The sequence below is a fragment of the Marmota flaviventris genome, chromosome 19, assembly GCF_047511675.1.
Source record: "Marmota flaviventris isolate mMarFla1 chromosome 19, mMarFla1.hap1, whole genome shotgun sequence".
Lineage (NCBI taxonomy): Eukaryota > Metazoa > Chordata > Mammalia > Rodentia > Sciuridae > Marmota > Marmota flaviventris.
Genome location: NC_092516.1, coordinates 33146587 through 33166937, shown reverse-complemented (window position 1 = coordinate 33166937; position 20351 = coordinate 33146587). Strand labels below are relative to the sequence as shown.

The following is a 20351-nucleotide window of genomic DNA, read 5'->3' as shown; positions in this document are numbered from 1 at the left end:
TCGGTGTCACTAAGTCCATTCGTAATGTTATGCAACCATCACCACTGTGTAGTCTCAAACATTTTCATCACCCAAAAATAAAATCCCTTGCCCATTAGGTAGTTGCTCCCCATTGCTGCCTTTCCATGTACCCTTGTAGTCCCTCATCTGCTTTCTGTTACTATGGGTTTGCTGGACATTTTATATAAATGGAATCATATGACGTGACCTTTGTGTCAGGCTGCTTTCACTTGGCATGTTTTTGAGGTTCATCCATGTCCTAGCATGTGGCAGTACTTCATTCTGTTATGGCTGAGTAATCTTCCATTATAAGTATTGATCATAATGTGTCCATTCATCTGTTGATGGACATTTGGGCTGTTTTCATCTTGACTATTATGAACAATGCAGCTGTGAATATATGTGGATGGATTTGAGTACTCATATTCAATTTTGGGGGGCATTTACCCAAAAGTGGAGTTGCTAGGTCATATGGTAACTTTATGTTTAATGTTTTAAGGAACCACCAAACTGTTTTCCACAACAGCTGCACCCTTTATACCTCCAACAGCAATGCAGAGCATATTCATTTTTAACTACGTTTGCTATTTTTGGAATTATTGTTTTGCTTTTGTATAGGTTGATAAAATTCAGCAATTTATAGAATTTTAAAATCTTGTAGTTTTTAGAAAATATGTAAGAAAAGTGTACCATTATAATCCTCACTAGCTGAACATTAATAGGTTGGAAAATGTAATTTGAGAGGGTATTATTCCCAAGTCCTTGATCGTACAACATTCACCCATGGTTTCTTAAACAATGGGAGACTCTTGTTATTTCCTTTTCTTTTCCTTCCTTCCTTCTTTTTTTTAATATTTATTTTTTAGTTGTAGTTGGACACAACACCTTTATTTTTTTATTTTTATGTGGTGCTGAGGATTGAACCAAAGACCTCATATGTGCTAGGCGAGCGCTCTACCGCTGAGCCCCAGCCCCAGCCCCTTCCTTTTCCTTCTTATATTTTATGACTGCCTACTAAGATAAGGCAAATACCCTGGTTTATTTTAAGACCCATAGAAGTAAATGTAATGAGTTTGGCACATTATTTAGAAGCTCCACAGAAATCAGTGCCGGTCCTTCAAGTAGTGCTATATGAAAAAGCAGAGCACAGAAGCAGATCTGTGAACAGCTCTGAGAAACCTTGGAGAATTCTGGCTCTATGAGTCTTTTTATCTGAACAACACCGATAATTAAATTCCAGCTTCTGGCCTGCTTCCAGAAGGGGCCTGGTCTGTCTACTGTTTTCCTTTTAAGTGGAACAACCAGATGGACTAAAACCGAAGAAGTCCTTCCATGAGACATGTGCCAACTACTGGAAGTTCCCCCAAAGGCCTTGCAAAGTCCATGCACAAAGGAATATCTAGGTTTTAAGTTGAAAATGGGGCTGGAGATGTAGTTCAGCAGTAGAATACTTGCTTCAAATGTTCAAGGCCCTGGCTTTGATCCCCAGCACTTCAAATAAACAAAAAACCCAAAAGCAAAACAGAGTGAGTTTGAGAGGGATTAGGGATCTAGTCCAACCTTCTTCCTTAAGGGACACAGACCAGGAGAGTAGGGAGGGGGAGGGGGTGAGCCAGGGCTGCATGGCTGCATCCACGCGACACCTGGCACCTGGCTTTCCCTCACAGGCTCTCAAAATTCCACCTCAGCCCTCCTGCTCTGTTCAGGCTTTTCTTTCTCTTATGTGATGTTATGGGTATTTCTTAAGCTCATAGCAAGTCAGTTGAGACTGGAGATTTGGAGATAGTGACTTCTAGTCAGAAGCACCTGGATGGCTTCAAGAAGGAGCAAGGTAGCTGGATAATGAAGATTAAAAAAAAAATTGCTGGGCTTGTATATACAGGTCTATAATTAGCAACTCAGGAGTCTGAGGTAGGAAGATCACATGTCAGAGCCCAACTTTAGCAACTTAGACCTCAGCATCTTATTGAGACCCTCAGCAATTTAGTCTCAAAATAAAAAAAGAAGGCTGGGGATGTGGTTCAGTGGCAAAGTATCCCTGGGTTCAATCCCAAGTACCAAAATAAATAAATAAATAAAAGAGAGGGCTGGAGTTTGGCTCAGGGCTTGAACATTTGCCTAGCATGTGTGAAGCACTGGGTTCCATCCTCAGCACCACATAAAAATAAATAAAATAGAAGACATTCGGCATTTGTTTTTTAGGCATTGGCTAACTTCACTTAGCATAATCTGCTCTAATGTCATCCATTTGCCTGCAAATGTCATGATTTTATTATTTTTTAGTGCTGAGTAATATTCCATTGTGTAAAAATGCCACATTTTTAAAATCCATTCATCTATTGAAGGGCATCTAGGTTGGTGCCACATTCTAGCTGTTGTGAATTGTGCTGCTATAAACATTGATGTGGCTGTGTCCCTGTAAGTATATAAGGGGGGTGACTCAAAATGGGATAGGGAGGAAGAGCATGAGAAGAAGACTACCACTAAATAGAGAAGAGAGGTGGGAGGGAAAAAGAGGGAGAAGGGGAGTTGCACAGAAGATGGAAGGAGAACCTCGTTGTTATACAGAATACATATATGATGTTGTAATGAGAAAAAGAAAAAAAAAGTGTGTCACATTAGATTGGATAGAGAGAAAGGATGGAGAGGAGGGGAGGAGTGGGGAGGATAGGAAGGGCAGCAGAATAGAATAGACAATAAGATTGATGTATGTACATTCCATGTATGTATTATATATCAAAATGCATTCTACTGTCATGTATGACTAAAAAAAATAAATAAAAATTTTAAATATAAATAAATAAATAAATAAAATAAAGGTATTGTGTCCATCTACAACTAAAAATAAAAATTGCTTGTGTGTATCGGTACACGTGTGTGCATGATTGGACACACACTCAGGGATAAATAGCCACGAGGTAACTAGAGGCCATTCAGCATAGATCCAAACACACTGCAGAGTGGCATGAACCATTGCCTTGAAGGAATCATCAAAGGAAGCTTACTGCATGTTGCTCATACACAGAGGCAACAAAATGGGTAAGATGTCAAAATGGATAAAACAAAATGGCTTTGGTTTGTGAAAGAGTGACCTCCAGTTATGAGGAAGGTGCACCAAAAAAATGGGGTTCTCCAGGGCTGTGACTAAGAGTTAATGAATACAATGAGTGCACTCATTCCTGCCTTAATGTGGCACTTTGTTATTAAGGGATAATTGGTTTGTGATATCTCATTCGCCCTTGCTGTGCCATTTTTGTGATTGTAAAATAGAAACTTAATAGCTTCTGTGTCTCATGTGAAGTGTGACATTGTCTTCTGTGTAGTTTTATAAGTTTATATATTTTTTATTTTTACATTTAAAAAAGTATGTTATGAAGCTTGGATTTTTCGTTTTAGGGCTCCATTTATTACAATCAGGAGGGTACCTCTTGGTACGAGGGAGATTGGGTCTACAACATCAAAAAGGGCTGGGGAATAAGATGGTAGGTATGATCACTGCCATGTTTGGGGTGTAGGTGAAAAAGTGTGTGTGGGCCCAAATAACTCTCACTTAGCCTACAGATAAGGTGCAGAAATTATAGAGGATACATTTTCTGTCAAAGCAGGTGGAATATTTAAATTAATCTCCAAAGTGAAGAAAACATTCCATAAAAATTTTAGAAAAATAACATTAAACATACTGATTCAGTTTAGGTAGAAACTGCCTTTCTATGTTCTTTGTATTAATCATCAGTCTTCATTATTTGTTGTATGTTTTCTGAAGAATGATGACACATTTGCTTGATTTTGGATTCAGATGTAGAATCTAATATTTTACTAAAAGGATTTTTAATGTTTTATTAAAATATTTAGGCACAAATATTAACTAGTCATCATATGATAGTGAATTATTTCTTACCTACTTTGTCACCTTAATATCAGTGGGCTTAATAAAGTGATTTATTCTGCTCCCTAAGATGATAATTTTTACTGACCACATGCCCACCTGCTGGACTTCAGCACAGTGAAGAGTGTTGGGGTCCCAGGGCTGGATTTCTGTCACTGCTTGCTGCCTGTTGGTTTATTTTGTTCCAGTTACAAATCTGGAAACATATATGAAGGCCAGTGGGAAGACAATATGCGCCACGGGGAAGGCAAGATGAGATGGCTGACAACAAATGAGGAGTATACCGGCTCCTGGGAGAGGGGAGTCCAGGTAGGACTGGGCCATCTTGGCGTGGCACACCCACAGCGATGCTGTACTCATCCTTAGCCCTGGTATTTGAATGATATTGTTCAATAGTCTAAAATTTAAGCTCTGCTGAATTTAGAAACTCAAAATATTCTTTACTGGTCTCAACTGTATTTTTTTTAATTGCTGTTTTATTATTTAGTGTTCTCTAATAGTGTCATACACAAGCTAGATTCTGCCATTGGCAACTTCATAAATTCAGGTGGCTCCTGTAAGGGCAGGGACTATTATTTGTACTTTAGAAATGTTGGATTTTCAGCCAGATGTGGTAACACATCCCTGTCATCCCAGCAATTTGTGAGGCTGAGGCAGGAGGATTGCAAGTTCAAGTTCAGCTTGGGCAACTTAATGAGACTCTGTCTTGAAATAAAAAATAAAAAGGGCCATATATAGAAGAATGGAACTTGACCCTTGTCTTTCACCCTGCACAGAAGTCAACTTTGATCCCCTTAGGAATTAGACCAGAAACTCTGCAACTGCTAGAAGAAAACATAGGCCCGACACTCCCAACATGTTGGCACAGGGCTTGACTTCTTTACGAAGACTCCTAAAGCACGAGAAACAACCCCCAAAATCAATAAATGGGATGGCATCAAATTAAAAAGCTTCTGCACAGCAAAGTGTGAAGAAAGAACCTAAAGAATGAGAAAAGATCTTTGCTACCTACTCCTCAGATAGGGACTAATATCCAGAATATATAATGAACTCAAGAAACTTACCACACCAAATAACCCAATTAGTAAATGGGCAAAAGGACTAAACAAGACACTTCTCAAAAGAAGAAATACAAATGACAAAAAAATATATGGAAAAACGTTCAACATCTCTAGCATTCAGGGAAATGCTAATCAAAAACTACACTGAGGTTTCATCTCATTCCAATTAGAATGTCAGTTATCAAGAATACCAGTAGCCAGGCACAGTGGCACATTCTTGTAATGCAAGTGACTTGGGAGGCTGAGCTAGGAGGATCACAAGTTCCAGGCCAGCCTCAGCAATTAAGTGAAGCCCTAAGCAAGTTAGTGAGATCCTTTCTCAAAAATAAAAAGGACTGGGGTTGTGGCTCAGTGGTACAGTGCTTGTCTGGCATGTGTGAGGCACTGGGTTTGATTCTTGGCACCACATATAAATAAATAAATAAAATAGAGGCTGGGGTTGTGGCTCAGTGGTAGAGTGCTCGCCTAGCATGCACGAGGCACTGGGTTCAACCCTCAGCACCACATAAATGTAAAATAAAGACGTTGTATCCACCTTAAAAAAAAAAACTTAAGAATAAATATTTTAATAAATAAATAAAAATAAAGGTCCATTGACTATTTTAAATAAATAAATAAAAAGGGCTGAGGATATGGCTCAGTGGTAAAGTGCCTCTGGATTAAATCCCTGGTACCAAAAAAAAAAAAAAAAGAATACAAGTAATAATGTGTTGGCAAGGATATGAGAAAAAGTTACACTCATACATTGTTGGAGGGACTGCAAATTAGTACAACCACTCTGGAAAGAAATATGCATATTCCTCAAAAATCTCTACCATATGACCCAGCTATCCCACTCTTTGGTACATATTCAAAATATCTAAGATCAGCATACTATAGTGATATGGCCACATCAGTGTTTGTAGTAGCACAATTCATAATAGCCAAATTGTGAGATCAACAGATGAATGGATAAAGAAAATGTACATATACACAATGGATATAGCCATAAAGAAGAATGAAATTAAGGCATTTGCTGGTAAATGGATGGAATGGAGGACAAGATGCTAAGTGAAATAAGCCAGATTCATAAAGTCAAGGGTCGAATGTTTCCTCTGGTCTGCAGAAGCCTGTCCAAAATAAGGGGAGGAGGGAAGAGAAGAAGGGAAACGGAGGTATTCCACCAAAATAAAAGATCAGCCAGGCGCAGTGGCACATGCCTGTAATCCTAGTGGCTCAGGAGTCTGAGACAAGAGGATTGCACGTCAAAGCCAGCCTCAGCAAAAGTGAGGTGCTAAGCAATTCAGTGAGACCTGTCTCTAAATAAAATATAAAATAGGCCTGGGGAGGTGGCTCAGTGGGTGAGTTAGTTCCCCTGAGTTCAATCCTCGGTAGTTCCCCGAGAAAATAAATAAAAATAAAGATGCAGGGAATTGAGGAAGAGGAAGAAAGGAGGGTTAAGGGAAGAATAAATCTGACCTAACTTTCCTGTGTGCACATATGAATATAACTTAGTGAATATCATCATCATGTACATCCATAAAGTAGTAACTAAAAACAAAAATAAAAAACCCCCAAACAGGGGCTGGGTATGTGGCTCAAGTGGTAGTGCGCTTGCCTAGCATGTGTGAAGCACTGGGTTCGATTCTCAGCACCACATAAAAACAAAATAAAGATATTGTGAAAAACTAAAAAATAAATATTTGGAAAAAAAAATTTAAAAAACCCAAACAACTAAAAATAGCAGAAAGATCAGTGGAGGGGAAGGGAACCGGGGGGAGAAGAGGAGAGAAAAGGAAGGACTAGTGACTGAATTAGAACAAATTATATTCCGTGCTTTTTTAGTTATGTCAAAATGAATCCTAATGTTATGTATAACTAAAAAGAGCCAATAAAAAAGGGAAAAGTGGAAACATTTATTTTAAATGTAAAAAAGATAAAACAAGGCTTTGGATGTGGCTCAGTGGTAAAGCACCCCTGACTTCAATCCCCAGTACTGGGGAAAAAGCAAGAGAAAGAAAGAAACAAATGATGGATTTCCTGCACAGAAGAGAAGAACTTTGGTATCAGTTCATAAAACTTGAATTTTCTAATATATATTAATCTGGTAATGGGGATCTTGTTAAACTAACATAATAGCTTCACTTTTTTTGTAGGTTCTTTGGTGGTGTTTATATAGGCAATCATCTTTGCAAGTACAGTCAACTTTATATCATCTTTCTAATCTGTCTGGAGTTTTCCCTCTTACTATAATACAATAGTATTATGGGTAGGACATCCTGTATGATAGAGGTACGGAAATCCTTATGCCATTCTTGATCCTACTAGTAAAGAATTCAGTCTTTCATCAGGGTTGATGTTAGCTGTAGATTTTTCATAGATGCCCTTTTCTGGTTCAGGAAGCTCTCTTTAATAATTCTTATTATTTTAATTCTTTTTGTGTTTTATTTTGAGACGGGGTCTCACTAAGTTGCTTAGGGCCTTGCTAAGTTGGTGAGGCTAGCCTGGAACTTACAATCCTCCTGCCTCAGCCTCCTGAGATGTTGGATATACATTAGCTGCCATGCCCAGCTAATTCTCAATTTCCTTACAGTTTTTATTATGAATGGATATTGACCCTTAAAGGCTTACATAATTTGTCTTAGGTAAAGAGATTGGTTAGTAAGTAGTTGAGCTGATATTGAACCTAGTCTGTGTGGCTCCAAAGTTCATGTCCTCCAAGTTATCACTGTATTTGTCTTAATTTCAAATGAATTCAGGTAAAAGGAGGAAGTCTTTTGAGCATTTCTGATGGCATCTCACTTTCTTTTCAGAATGGCTTTGGAACACACACATGGTTTCTCAAGAGAATCCCCAACTCCCAGTATCCTTTAAGAAATGAATACATAGGAGAGTTTGTGAACGGATGTCGTCATGGACATGGAAAGTTTTACTACGCCAGTGGAGCCATGTATGCGGGAGAATGGGTTTCCAATAAAAAACACGGCATGGTGAGGGTCCCGGGAAGATTATATCTAAAACATTACACAGAGCAACTGAAATGCAATAAAACGTGACTCATTTGTGGCCAGTAAATTGCATTATCGATTTTGCATAGATAATTTACTGTTAAGGTGGTTACATAAATTTTAAAATATTTTTGACATGTTTTCTATTTCCTGGATATTTAGAGGTTATTTAGTTTGTGTTTCATGTGTGTGTGTATGTGTGTGAGGATGGTTTGGGTTTCAAAGTATCAGACAATCTAGTTTGATGTGCCGTATATAATAAAGACTAATGTGAATGTGGGCTTAGGTTGGTTTGATTCGGTGACTTTTTGATATCAGGATTTCCTTTCGTCTGTCCACATCATCTGCCCCCATGTCAGCTTCACTCTTGTGTTGTCCCTTCCCCATGACTGCAGGATAGCTGCTGTAGTTCAAGACTTCACACCCATGTGCCACACTAAGTAGAAGAAAAGAAATTCTTTTCCCTAAATCCTTCTATAAATGTCTTTTCATTTCACAGAGCTGAACTGCATCATTTGCTCACCTCTGAATCAGTAATTGAACTTTGACAAGCAGCAGGAAGCACCTCTTGTGCCCTGGGCACTCTGCTGGTCATGTGCATAGTTTTAATAAGACCCATTCTGTGATGTAGATGGGCTTATAGTTGGGGAGAGGTTCTAGGGTAGATATAGAAAGAGGAGAGAAAGAAGAGTAAAGGAGGGAAGAAGCAGCAGGAAGAAGAGGAGAAAAGAGGATTTACACAGAGATATGATACCCTAGGAGCCAGGCTGTATGCGGCAGCTTCAAAACAAATAGCCCCATCAGGCAGCTCAGGAGGCAGAGGCAGGAGGATCCAGAGTTCAAAGCCATCCTCAGCAACGGCGAGGCACTAAGCAACTCAGTGAGACCCTGTCTCTCAATACAATACAAAGTAGGGCTAGGGATGTGGCTCAGTGGTCGAGTGCCCCTTAGTTCAATTCCAGTACCAAAAACAAAACAAAACAACAACAACAACAAAACCCCACCACCAACAACAACAAGAACAACACCAAAAAAATCCTCAACTCCAAACCCTCGAAAGAGCCTTTGATGTGCATCCACCAATGTTTTTTTTTCCCCAAGGAAACATTTCCCAAACTGCAAAATGTTGTTTTCTACCTGCAGGGTCGATTGACTTTCAAGAATGGGCGTGTGTATGAAGGCCCGTTTTTCAATGACCACATAGCACAGTTTCCAGATCTTGAAGTTGAATTTATAAGTTACCTGGACCTGCCCGTAGATGATGCCCAAATAGACAGGCAACGCAAATCTTCTGATAGTGCTGGTAGGATCATTTACTCAGTTGAAAACAAATCAGCCTGCTTTTATCTATGTGTCCATTCATGAAAATATGTCTGATACTTCAAAAAACAGAAGTTTCCTGTAGCAACTGTTTTCTTAGTTTTTTCCTCATATGGTTGTATCACATTTTGTTAGAAAACATTTGGACGTAATGGTGAAAACTTTTAACATTGTTTTTCTTAATTATCCCCTTTATTTGTCTTCATCATTTCCTAGAAATTATCAGAAAGCTTGATGGCAGTAAAAGTCGTTCTGTGTTAGGATCAGGCATTGAACTGGACCTAAATTTGCTGCTGAACATGTATCCTAAGGAAAACCAAGCAGAAGAAAAAAAGCAGGTAGAAACCTTTTTATTCTATAAATTTATATTGTAGATTTAAATAACAGAATCTCCACAGTCCTGGTATGCTAGAGCTGGTGATTGTTGCCACTTGTCGAGTGTCTTCTATACACACGCATAACAGGCTTTAAGTAGATCATCTTGTTTAATTTGCAAGGCAGCCCTGTGAGTGAGCAGGCTGGTGAGAAAATGGAAGCCCACAGGGAGGGATTCAGTTTCTCTGAGTTCAGGGAAACTGAAAGTCACATCACCCCCACACTCAGGTCAGTTTGAAGGCCAAGACTGTAGCCACCTCCCTCGGTGGGATGCTAATTCTGTTGTACATTATTGCAGACTTTTGGGATTCAGGAGAACTTCAGGCCCTTAGAAATCACTGGAAATTGAGAAGTCTTTAGAGACAGATGACTATCTGGAAAATTATAGCTACCAGGTACCAGTTAGACCACAGCCCCTGCTTAGACTGGGGACCGGCATGTTTCCTCCAGAAACTCTTGTTGAAGATGTTACTTCAAGAACCAGCCAGCCTCTGCGCTGCAAAGCGTCTTTGCCCTTTCCTCTTCCTCATCACTACTTCCTCTGGCTCCTGGTTCTCTGAGCCTCAGGAAGATGCCTCACTCCATCTCCTTTCCTCCTATTTTGGGTTCCAAGGCCATCACTGTAACTCAGGCTCCCAGAATCAAAATTCTACTGCAAGATTCGTGTTAAAAATATGAGTCTTCAGACTGGGGTTGTGGCTCAGTGGTAGAGCGCTTGCCTAGCATGGGTGAGGCACTGGGTTTGACCCTCAGCACCACATAAAAATAAATAAAATAAAGGTCCATCAACAACTAAAAAAAAAAAAAAAAAAAAAAAAATAGGAGTCTTCATCACATTCCCTAATTTCAGAAGTAGAAAATGTAGAAAGCAGATAAGGAAAAAGTAAAAGAGGCTTTCCATCCCAATAAAATCTTGTGACCCTCTTTCCCCCAAAATTTTTTTGGGGGGTGTACTGGGGACTGAACCCAGGAATGCTTTACCACTGAGCTAAATCCCTAACCCTTTTTATTTTTTTAGAGACTGAGTCTTGCTGAATTGCTGAGGCTAACCTTGAACTTGTGATCCTCCTGCTTTAACCTCCCAAGTCACTGAGATTACAGGCGTATACCACCAAGCCCAGCTCCTTCTTTCCAATTTTTTTTTTGGCGGGGGATGGTACTGGGGCTTGAACTCAGGGGCACTTGACCACTGAGCCACATTCCCAGCCCTGTTTTGTATTTTATTTAGAGACAGGGTCTCACTGAGTTGCTTAGCACCTTGCTGTTGCTAAGGCTGGCTTTGAACTTGTGATCCTCCTATCTCAGCCTCCTGAGCTGCCTCTTTCCAATTTTTAATGTTCATAGATAGAACTAGAATCATTCCATTCACAAAATCTTTGTCTTCACATGGAATTTAATGCTAGCTATTCAGTGCCATAAGATGTGCTCCTACAATATAATTTTTAGGTGAATAATATATACTGATTTACCAAGAAAGGTGTGATCATATTGTTTACATTATTCTCTCCCTAATCTCTTATATTATAATAATGTAATATATATAAAATCTCTTATATGTTATTATTATACCATTTTACACTTTGGAGTTCTGTCAAATATGTGGGTCTTATACAACTTATAGATTTAAAAATATCTTGACTATATCATAATCACAAAGGGAACACATGCTCTTACCAAAAATTCAAACATTATGGAAATATGACACAGAAAGTAAAGGATCCTGTGATTCTACACTCGGGGAATACATTTAAATGTTTTTAATGACTATAATATTTCATGATAGACATATTGAAATTTAGTGAATTTTCTATAACTTACTTTTTACTTTTGATTGTGAGCTGATTTTAGACTTACAGAGAGTTGAAAAAATTGTGGTCTCCATATATCTTTCTCTCAGCTTCCCTTAATGTACCATCGTGCATGACCATGGTACAGTGGACAGACCCCAGGAATGAGCATTACAGCAACCCTGTTGCCCCACTACCAACTTTTAGGGCAGAATTTTACCAGTTTTTCTCCTAATGCCCTCTTTCTGTTCTGGCATTCAACCTGACCCCATGTTGCACTGGGTTGTCTGTGTCCTTAACCCTCTAACCTGTGACAGCTCCTTCATTTTCCATTGTCTTCATGACCTTGAGACCTCTCAAGAGGACTGCTTAGTTATTTTTTAGAATCTCTCTCAATTTGGGTTTAAGATTTTCTTCACAAGTATATGTGTTTATTATCTATTATTGGCATTCTGTCAAAAGGTGGGTATCTGAGTAGAGGTTCTGGATTATTCTATTTTTGACCAGAATGAGCTAAGGCAAACAGGCCGTGGTCCTCTGAGCCTTTGAGCTACCAGTTCTCCCTCAAATGGTTGCCTTTGTCACGTGATCTGACATCAGCCCCTTTCCAGCCTGCCTCTGTCAGTCCTCTCCTCCTCACCATGACCCACAGAACACTGGTTTGCTGCTGCAGAGTCACACTTGGCTCTGGGCACGGTCCCAAATGCCTTCAATTCACTGAATCCTCCCAGCAGCCTCTGGGCAGATCTGGGGTTGTCCCATTTTGCACAGGATGGGCTGGGCAGAAGGGGATGACTGCTTCACTGCAAGCCCTCCTGGTGTTCCTGGAGCCCCCCACCCCAGCCACTGTCTGTTCCAGGCCCGGCCTCTCCTTGGGGTGCCTGCTCTGTGAAATTCTACTGCTCATTCTGTTCTCCCAGGTTCAGTTCAAGTGCACCTTCCTCCAAGGAGCTGCTGCTTTAGGATTTCTCTTCACCTTGGTTCAGTTCTCTCAGCTATACCTCCTTATTGCGTAAGGTGCATGTCTTGCGTTTATTACTGGATTTTAAGCTTCATGAAGACAAATTCTGTGTTGTGCATTGAATTGAATCTCAAAAAGCAGGAGTTAATGACAAGAGTAACCAATGCCTGATGCACTATCCAGGTGGGGGCTTTTGGTTCTCCTTGGGGACCCCAAATGCTATTCTTCACATTCTCTGAATGTTTAAGAGGGAGAGACACAGGCTAACTGGTTTTGAAGAGGGGGACACTATACAGGCTGTCAGGCTGTGTGGATGGGGAGTTCAGGAGAGCATAAGGGCATCTGAGGCCTGGGAAAATACTAAAAGGTGAACTGGGGACAGAGAAAGGTTAGTACAGCAATCAACATGGACATTGCTTAGTGCATATCTTCATCCCTAACTGTGTTAGCTAGATGTCTTTGGTACATGCTGTTTATCAGGTTAAGGAGTTCCCTTCTATTCCTAAGTTGCTGCTGGTTTTATCATGAATGGATGTTCATTCTGTCAAATGCATAAACTGGTATGATCATGAAGCTTTTCTTATTTAATGTACCAATATGGTGAATTTTGTTGATTGTTTTTTCAAATGTCCAAACCATCCCTGCACCCCCAGCCAGCATAAACTCCACTTGGTGTTGATGTATTATTTGTTTTACATATGGATTCAATTATTTTGTCACAAGGATTTTTGCATCTATGTTCAGGAGGGATAAGGATCAAACCAATAGAATTTTATTGCTGCCATTGAGACAGGATGCCATCACATTGCAGTGTGAAAGGAACTTCATTTTCCAGATTTTTTTACTGTTCAGAAATGGTATTTTATTGACTAGGGGTGACAGGCAGAATAAAACATTGAGCTCCCCCAGGTAAGAAGTACCTGCTTTCTTTACATGTACTGTCCTCATTTGATTTAGAAAACAGGTGCTTTGTCTTTTACTGTTCCTCCTATGAAGCAGGATTAAGATACATGGCCGACTTTTTTCAGGTAGAATTCGCTGTCTTAAGAAACATTACAGAATTAAGAAGAATCTATAGCTTCTACAGTAGCCTAGGATGTGATCACTCTCTGGATAATACATTTCTGATGACAAAGCTTCACTTCTGGAGATTTCTAAAAGATTGCAAATTTCATCACCACAATATAACTCTTGCTGATATGGACAGGATATTAAGTGGTGAGTATTCAAGGTCCTTTACTTCTTTGGGTTTAGAGGACAGTGTATCACACTGCCACTTGCAAACGAGTTCAGAAATGTTGAGAGAGTAGGGAAGGCAAAAGTCGGGAAAGGAGTTCCAGAAATTAACCTGTGTCCTTGATGTCAGTGCTCTCAATGCTCAAGGTTCTAGAATATGTTACACATCCTTTCCAATTTTTAAATTTTAGCCAACAGTGATATACCAGTTGAAGAAATTCATTCTCCATTTAGAACAATACTTTTGAGAACATTCTTGAACTATCTGCTGCGCTTGGCTTACCACATTTATCACAAAGACTTTCAGTAAGTACCACTCTTGGATCCCTGTGAGGGGCTGACGCGGAGCCCACCTGTGCTGTAATTACAGTGCTGTCCTCTTGTCTCTGTTAATCAGTGTTTTTACATATCTTTGAAATGCAGGACTAGGACCAAAATTTTTCCACAAATATCACCCACAAAGCCCTAAGATATTAGATTAGGCTTTGAAAACCCTTCATATCTGAGTTGTTTAATATTGCAAATAGCTCTTGGAATTCTATTCAGAAGTAATCACAACTAACTCTTACTTCTTAGGTCATAATTTCCTGTCTGTCTTAGAGCAAAAGTCATACTATATATATATATATATTTTAACTTTTTATCTTAAAAAATAATTTTAGGTTTTCAGAGTTGTTGCCAAAGTAGTGTGTAGAGCTCCCGTGTATCCTTCACTCAAATTCCCCTACTGGTGACTCTTATGTAGTTATGATGCATTTATCAAAAGTAAGGAATCACTGGGTGCAATGGTGTACAGCTGTAATCCCAGTGGCTCTGGAGGCTGAGGCAGGAGGATCTCGAGTTCAAAGCCAGCCTCAGCAATGGTGAGGCACTGAGCAACTCGGTGAGACTCTGTCTCTAAATAAAATACAACATAGGGCTAGGATGTGGCTGGCTCAGTGGTCAAGTGACCCTGAGTTTAATCTCTGGTACCCCCCCCAAAAAAATTAAAAGTAAGGAATTAATGTTGCTATAATATTATTAATTAAACTAGATACTAGTAGGATTTCCCCAGTTTTTCCCCTCTCTTGTTTCTGTTTCAGGATCTAATCCTGGATCCCACAATTCATTTTGCTGTCATGTCTTCTCAGACTCTTCTAATCTATGACACTTTCTTGGACTCTTTGTCTTTCATAACCTTCACATTTTAAGAAATGCTGGTCAGTTTGTTTGGTAAAATGTCCCATGGTTTTGGTTGGCATCTGATATCTTCTCTTGATTACACTGATATCTACTCTTGATTTGGGTGAAGAACACTGTGGCAGTGAACTGCCCTTCCTATCATGTCATACAGGCAGTGTGTGATGTCAGTGTGTCTTGTTACTAGTTATGCTAACCTGGCTCACAGATTAAATGGCGTCAGGCAAGTTTTTCTACTGAAACTTACATTTTCCCCTTCTCCCATTTCTATTTATACTGTATTTTTTAGAAGTATTAAATCTTGCCCACAATCCAGAAAAGAATTAAGTTCTAGCTTCTGGGGCGAGGAGTAATTATGGTATTTTTTTAAATATTTATTTTTTAGTTGTAGTTGGACACAATACCTTTATTTTATTTATTTATTTTTATGTGGTGCTAAGGATCAAACCAAGGGCTATGCACATGCTAGGCAAGTGCTCTACAGCTGAGTCACAACCCCAGGCCTAATTATGGTATTTTTAATCACAGAAGCAGAAGTCCGTCGCTCTTTTTGTGTTTCACAAAACTGATGACTGAGAATATCCATCCAAATGCCTGCCAAGTAAAAGGTAAATATAAGAATAATAGGATCAGGCTAGGTGCTGTTGCATACTTATAATCCCAGCAATTTAGGAGGCTGAGGCAGGAGGATCTCAGAGATCAAAAGTTTGAGTTCAGCCTGGGCAATTTAGTGAGACCTTATCTCAAAAAAATATAAAGGGCTGGGGATGTAGCTCAGTGGTAAAGTGTCCATGGGTATAATCCCCAGTATAAAAAAAAAAAAGAAAAAGAAAGAAAGAAAAAGAAAAATAGGATTACATTTGCTATCATTTCTTCACAATTTAATTCTATAATCATTTTCGGAATGTTCTATTTTAGGCACTTTGTTCAGTGAGCAACAGAGGACACTCTACTCAATGAATTACATTGATAAGTGCTGGGAGATTTACATAGCTTATTGCAGACCAAATGCAGCTCCACCCAATGAGCTTACAATGAAGATGAGACACTTCCTCTGGATGTTGAGAGTAAGTTTAATACCACTTAGGTTTGAAACTGGCTTTAACTGGTCCTGGCATGGTAGCACACCACTGTAAATCCCAGCGACTTGGGAGGCTCAGGCAGGAGGTCACAAATTCAGGGCCACTGTGGGCACCTCAGCAAGACCCTGTCTAATAAAAATAAAATAAAAATTTAAAAAGGGCTGGGAATGTAGCTCAGTGATAGAGTGCCTCTGGGTTAAATCCCCAGTACCATAAGGAAAAACAAAGTCTCTGAAGTTGGTTTTCTATTTATAGGTATTTTTATATTAATTAAAGGAAAGGTATTCTAGGTGTGATATGTAATGAGGTGAATATTTGGGATGGATTTTCATGGTCACTGAATGTTTACTGAGTCGCCTTTGGCAGAAGAGAGTCATGTAAAGGGTCTGTGATGGTGGGAAGCCCAGATACAGGGATGGTGCCACAGGTGAGGGGAGGGAACGGCCTGGGTGACAGCACCTTTACTCCTGCAATCCTGCCTTTCAAGGAAGACAGGAGGAGGACTTGTTCATGTGGGGTGCCGTGCCATGGCCTGCGGTCCCAGGTACTTGGGAGGTGGAGGCAGTGTGGGCAACAGCGAGTCCTGTCTCAAAAAGAAAAAAAAGAATGCTCATCAGAAAAGTGATTTTTAAAAGTTAATTTGAAAAATAGTGAGACTTTATTTATGCAATGTTCTTATACTAGCGGTAGTTTTATTCCACAATACTTGAAATTTTGGGAATGCAAATGATGGGAAAATTAAACACTAATGATAGAGTGCTTAACATTTTTAAAGTGCTATGCATTATGAAAAACTGACAATTACTTAGTGTCTTACTGTAGGAAAATAATTTTTAAGGGTATATGATTTGGGGGCTAGAATATTATATACCTGTTTGTCTACCTTCCCCTTTCTTCATGGTCATTTATTATTGAAGAAACTTGGTCATCTGTCCTTGCAGACTAAGTCAGACATCCTGGTTTTTGTGGTAGAGGGGGTTCCATGGGACCCAAGTGACCATGGGGCTCAAGTGATCCCCAAGTGATCCATGGGGATCTGCAGCCATCTGCCCTCACGCTCCCACATGAAGGATTTCAGAGGGGGGACTCACAGAGCGGCAAGCAAGGGTTCATACTCCTGGCAAAGGCACTGTGGACTGTCTCTGAAGAGAATGGTGTGGCTCTTAGAGGTGGCATCTGACATCTTCTTCTTTTCCCCACACTCTCATGATAGTGGCTGGATTAGGGGATTGATGAGATTCAGGTTTTTATTTTGTGACCAAGCCACAGGTGGTATGTGTCCTTCCTGTTACATCCCATCAAGAGTGATTCCTTGTAGTGATGCTGTGATTGATCAGTGGGTCATACAGTGTCAGTGTGATCATCTATTATAATGTTTCCCATAAACCCTGTCTAGGGGCTCTGCAGCTTCCAGTGGTCATACTAATGTCCATTAGTTCACAAGAGACTATACAATGGCAATTTTCCAAATCTGTCATTTCTTGTACATTCATTAGCTGTGAGTCTTCAAGAACTTACTTCATTGTTTGAGTACTCTTGAGATATAATCCATACAGGAAGGGAGGGAGAAATGGTTGATTTTTTTTCCTTGATTAATTTTCAGAATAATGAATTAGTATTCTAGCAATTCAGGGTTTTTAAATTTAATATGGACATAATATCTCTTATCCCACTGAAGACATGATTTGAAGGGGGGAGGCTTAATGGTTTTTCTCTGTTCTTACAGAATACCTCTGTTCCCTCCAAATGCTGTTTTTTGTCTGTCTGGTTTGGTTCCTTGGTGTTTACAGTAAGCCTTTCCTTCAGATGTGTCGTGAACCTTGGCTGTCACACACATATAAGGCTGCAGCGCTCTAAAGCTATTAGGTGGCACTTGTCAAAGAATAGGTTTCACTGTAGAGGGATCAGCCAGGAACCTGCCCTGCTGCAAACTGTGAATGCTGATGGAGCTTTTCTCTTGGAGTTTTCCAAAAGATGTCTCCTGACTCCTGTGTGGGACACAGGTGCCTGATTATCACAGGCCTTAAGACAGAGTGAAGGGCAGAACTGGGTGTGGGAGAAGGGCCTTATCAAGACCCATTTAATCTATCTTTTGAGCAAAGCACTGTGTTTTCTGCCCAAATTCTCTCTGACCCAGTTTTTATGGAGAGAAAACCTTCAGTGTAGAGAGGGGACCAGCCACACTCGACTTCCTGAGCTGGGCTGCTGTGGCACCTCTCCTTCCCAAGCTGCACACTGGCCTCTCCCGCCCTGAGCGCCTTTGCCTTGTTCTGCCAGGGCCAGCAGCTCAGCCCGCTCAGCCCATGGAACGTGTTGATATTTTAAACCTGGATCATCCAAGTTCCATTTTGTCTGTCCTGTGTCTGTGTGAAAAAATCATACTTTGTTGTTTTAGAGAGATTAGAAAAGGGGTAGAGAGGCAAATACTAATGGTAGTCCAGAATGCTTTTCACAATGATAGTTTTTAAGATATTGATTTCTGGCATATTTTCTTAAAGTGTTATATAACACTAGCATGTGCATGACATTAAAATATATACCTGTTTATAATTAATTATGCACAGTTATGATGTGGTTGGTTTTTGCTTTTATAGGACTTTAGGATGATAAATAAAGAATTAACTGCAACCAGATTTGTGGCAGTAATAGCAGAGGACAATCCTTTCATACATGATGGGGTCGACAGCAACTTAGAACTTGAGGTTTGTAAAGATGTGTCACAAATGGTGTTTGTTCTGCCTTGGACACCAAGAACCAAGATCTGATTGAAAGAATCTGAACCCAAATATATGAAACAGTGTGTCTGTGTGTATATACATATACATTTTTTTAATATTTATTTTTTTAGTTATAGGTGGACACAATATGTTTATTTTATTTTTATGTGGTGCTGGGGATTGAACCCAGTTCCTCACTCATGGCAGGCGAGTGCTCTACCTCTGAGCCACAATCCCAGCCCACATATACATTTTTGATTGTTAGAATAATAGAGATTAATATTAGAAAGAAGGATATTTCAATGTCAGAAAAATGAATAAGAAATGAACACCCAAATCAATCTCTGGTCTGCTTTTAGGTGTGTCAGAATGAGTGACATCCCTATGTTTTCTTCTATTTCAGCTGGTTTTCCTGGAATTCTTTGAAGCTCTCTTATGCTTTGCAGTCAGCTATGTTCCTGACCAAATGAATAAATCCTGTTTACATGCTCAATATGATGATCTGTTTGGAAACAAAATTGGAAGTATTCAAATGGTAATGAGTCAGGTAACATAATTTAGAATTTACAAACAAGGAATGGTTTTATTCTGGAATGGCTAAACCTCCATCAAAACTATCTTGGGGGACTGGGCTATGGCTTGCCTAGCATGTGTGAGGCACTGGGTTCAATCCTTAGCATCACATAAAAATAAATAAATATAATAAAGGTATTGTGTCCATCTACAACTAAAAAAAATCAAAAAATAAAACTATCTTGGGCATTTGAACCCTTCTAGGAAATAATTTAAAACTTAAAATTTATGCCTTTTCACGTTTTGAAAGGTGTATATTGCTTTGTTTTGCTTTTTTAAGTTAGGGAAAATGTATTTCCTGGAAATGGTCCAAGAAGGAGACTCCTAGCCACAGCAGTGAAAGTATCATAATGGAGGCCAGCATGCATACTGATTAGATAACATTGGGAAATCTGATGTCATTATCAGTCATGTGTATGTAGTGTTTAAAAGACCAGAAAGCTTGTGCCAGAGCAAAGGTATCAAGGGACATAAAAATATGAGTACACAAAAGATGCTAAACAGGTCCCCGAGGATAGTTGGAGGCCAGAAGACAGTGGGTTGATATATTCAAAACATTAAAATAAAAATCTGCCAACCAAAATTCTTATATCACTCACTTTAAAAGTGAGTAAGAAATTAAGAAATTCACAGATAAACAAAAAAAAGTTGAGGTGGGTAAGTTATGATGAGACCTACTCTGCAAGAAATCATAAATGCAGAATGAAATGAAAGGACAAGATGCTGTATCAAAGGTCACTACTATTAGATTGCTTAAAAAATAAAAACCTATAAACTGTGTACATTGAAAAATTCTGTGCATCAGACATTATTAGCCTATGGGTAAGGGATGACAGTATTTACAAGCCATATATCCTCTAAGAGGTTACAACACAGGGGCTGGGGTTGTGGTTCAGGGATGGAGCACTTGCCTAGCATGTGTGAGGCACTGGGTTTGATCCTCAGCACCACATAAAAATAAATAAATAAAATAAAGGTATTGTGTCCATCTACAACTTAAAAAAAAAAAGGTTACAACACATATGAAATATACAGAAAACTTCTAAAACTCGATAGCAAAAACAACAACAGCAACAAAACCCACCCAGTTAAAAAAAATTGGCAGAGAACTTGAATATGCATTTCTCCACAGAAGGTATACAAATAGCCAGGTGAGTGGTGCACACCTGTAATCCCAGTGGCTCAGG

General features: G+C 39.5%; 1 protein-coding gene across 1 annotated transcript in view; it reads left to right on the top strand.

Annotated features, from left to right (window-relative positions):
* Positions 1–20351, top strand: part of Rsph10b (radial spoke head 10 homolog B) — a 47851-nt gene that overhangs the window by 12506 nt on the left and 14994 nt on the right. Inside the window, exons 6-16 of the mRNA XM_027953222.3 lie at positions 3397–3482; positions 4075–4195; positions 7740–7916; positions 9078–9237; positions 9471–9592; positions 13406–13595; positions 13805–13919; positions 15321–15400; positions 15711–15859; positions 18469–18576; positions 18995–19138. Coding sequence (XP_027809023.3) covers positions 3397–3482; positions 4075–4195; positions 7740–7916; positions 9078–9237; positions 9471–9592; positions 13406–13595; positions 13805–13919; positions 15321–15400; positions 15711–15859; positions 18469–18576; positions 18995–19138 — 1452 coding nt within the window. The remainder of the gene's footprint in view (positions 1–3396; positions 3483–4074; positions 4196–7739; positions 7917–9077; positions 9238–9470; positions 9593–13405; positions 13596–13804; positions 13920–15320; positions 15401–15710; positions 15860–18468; positions 18577–18994; positions 19139–20351) is intronic.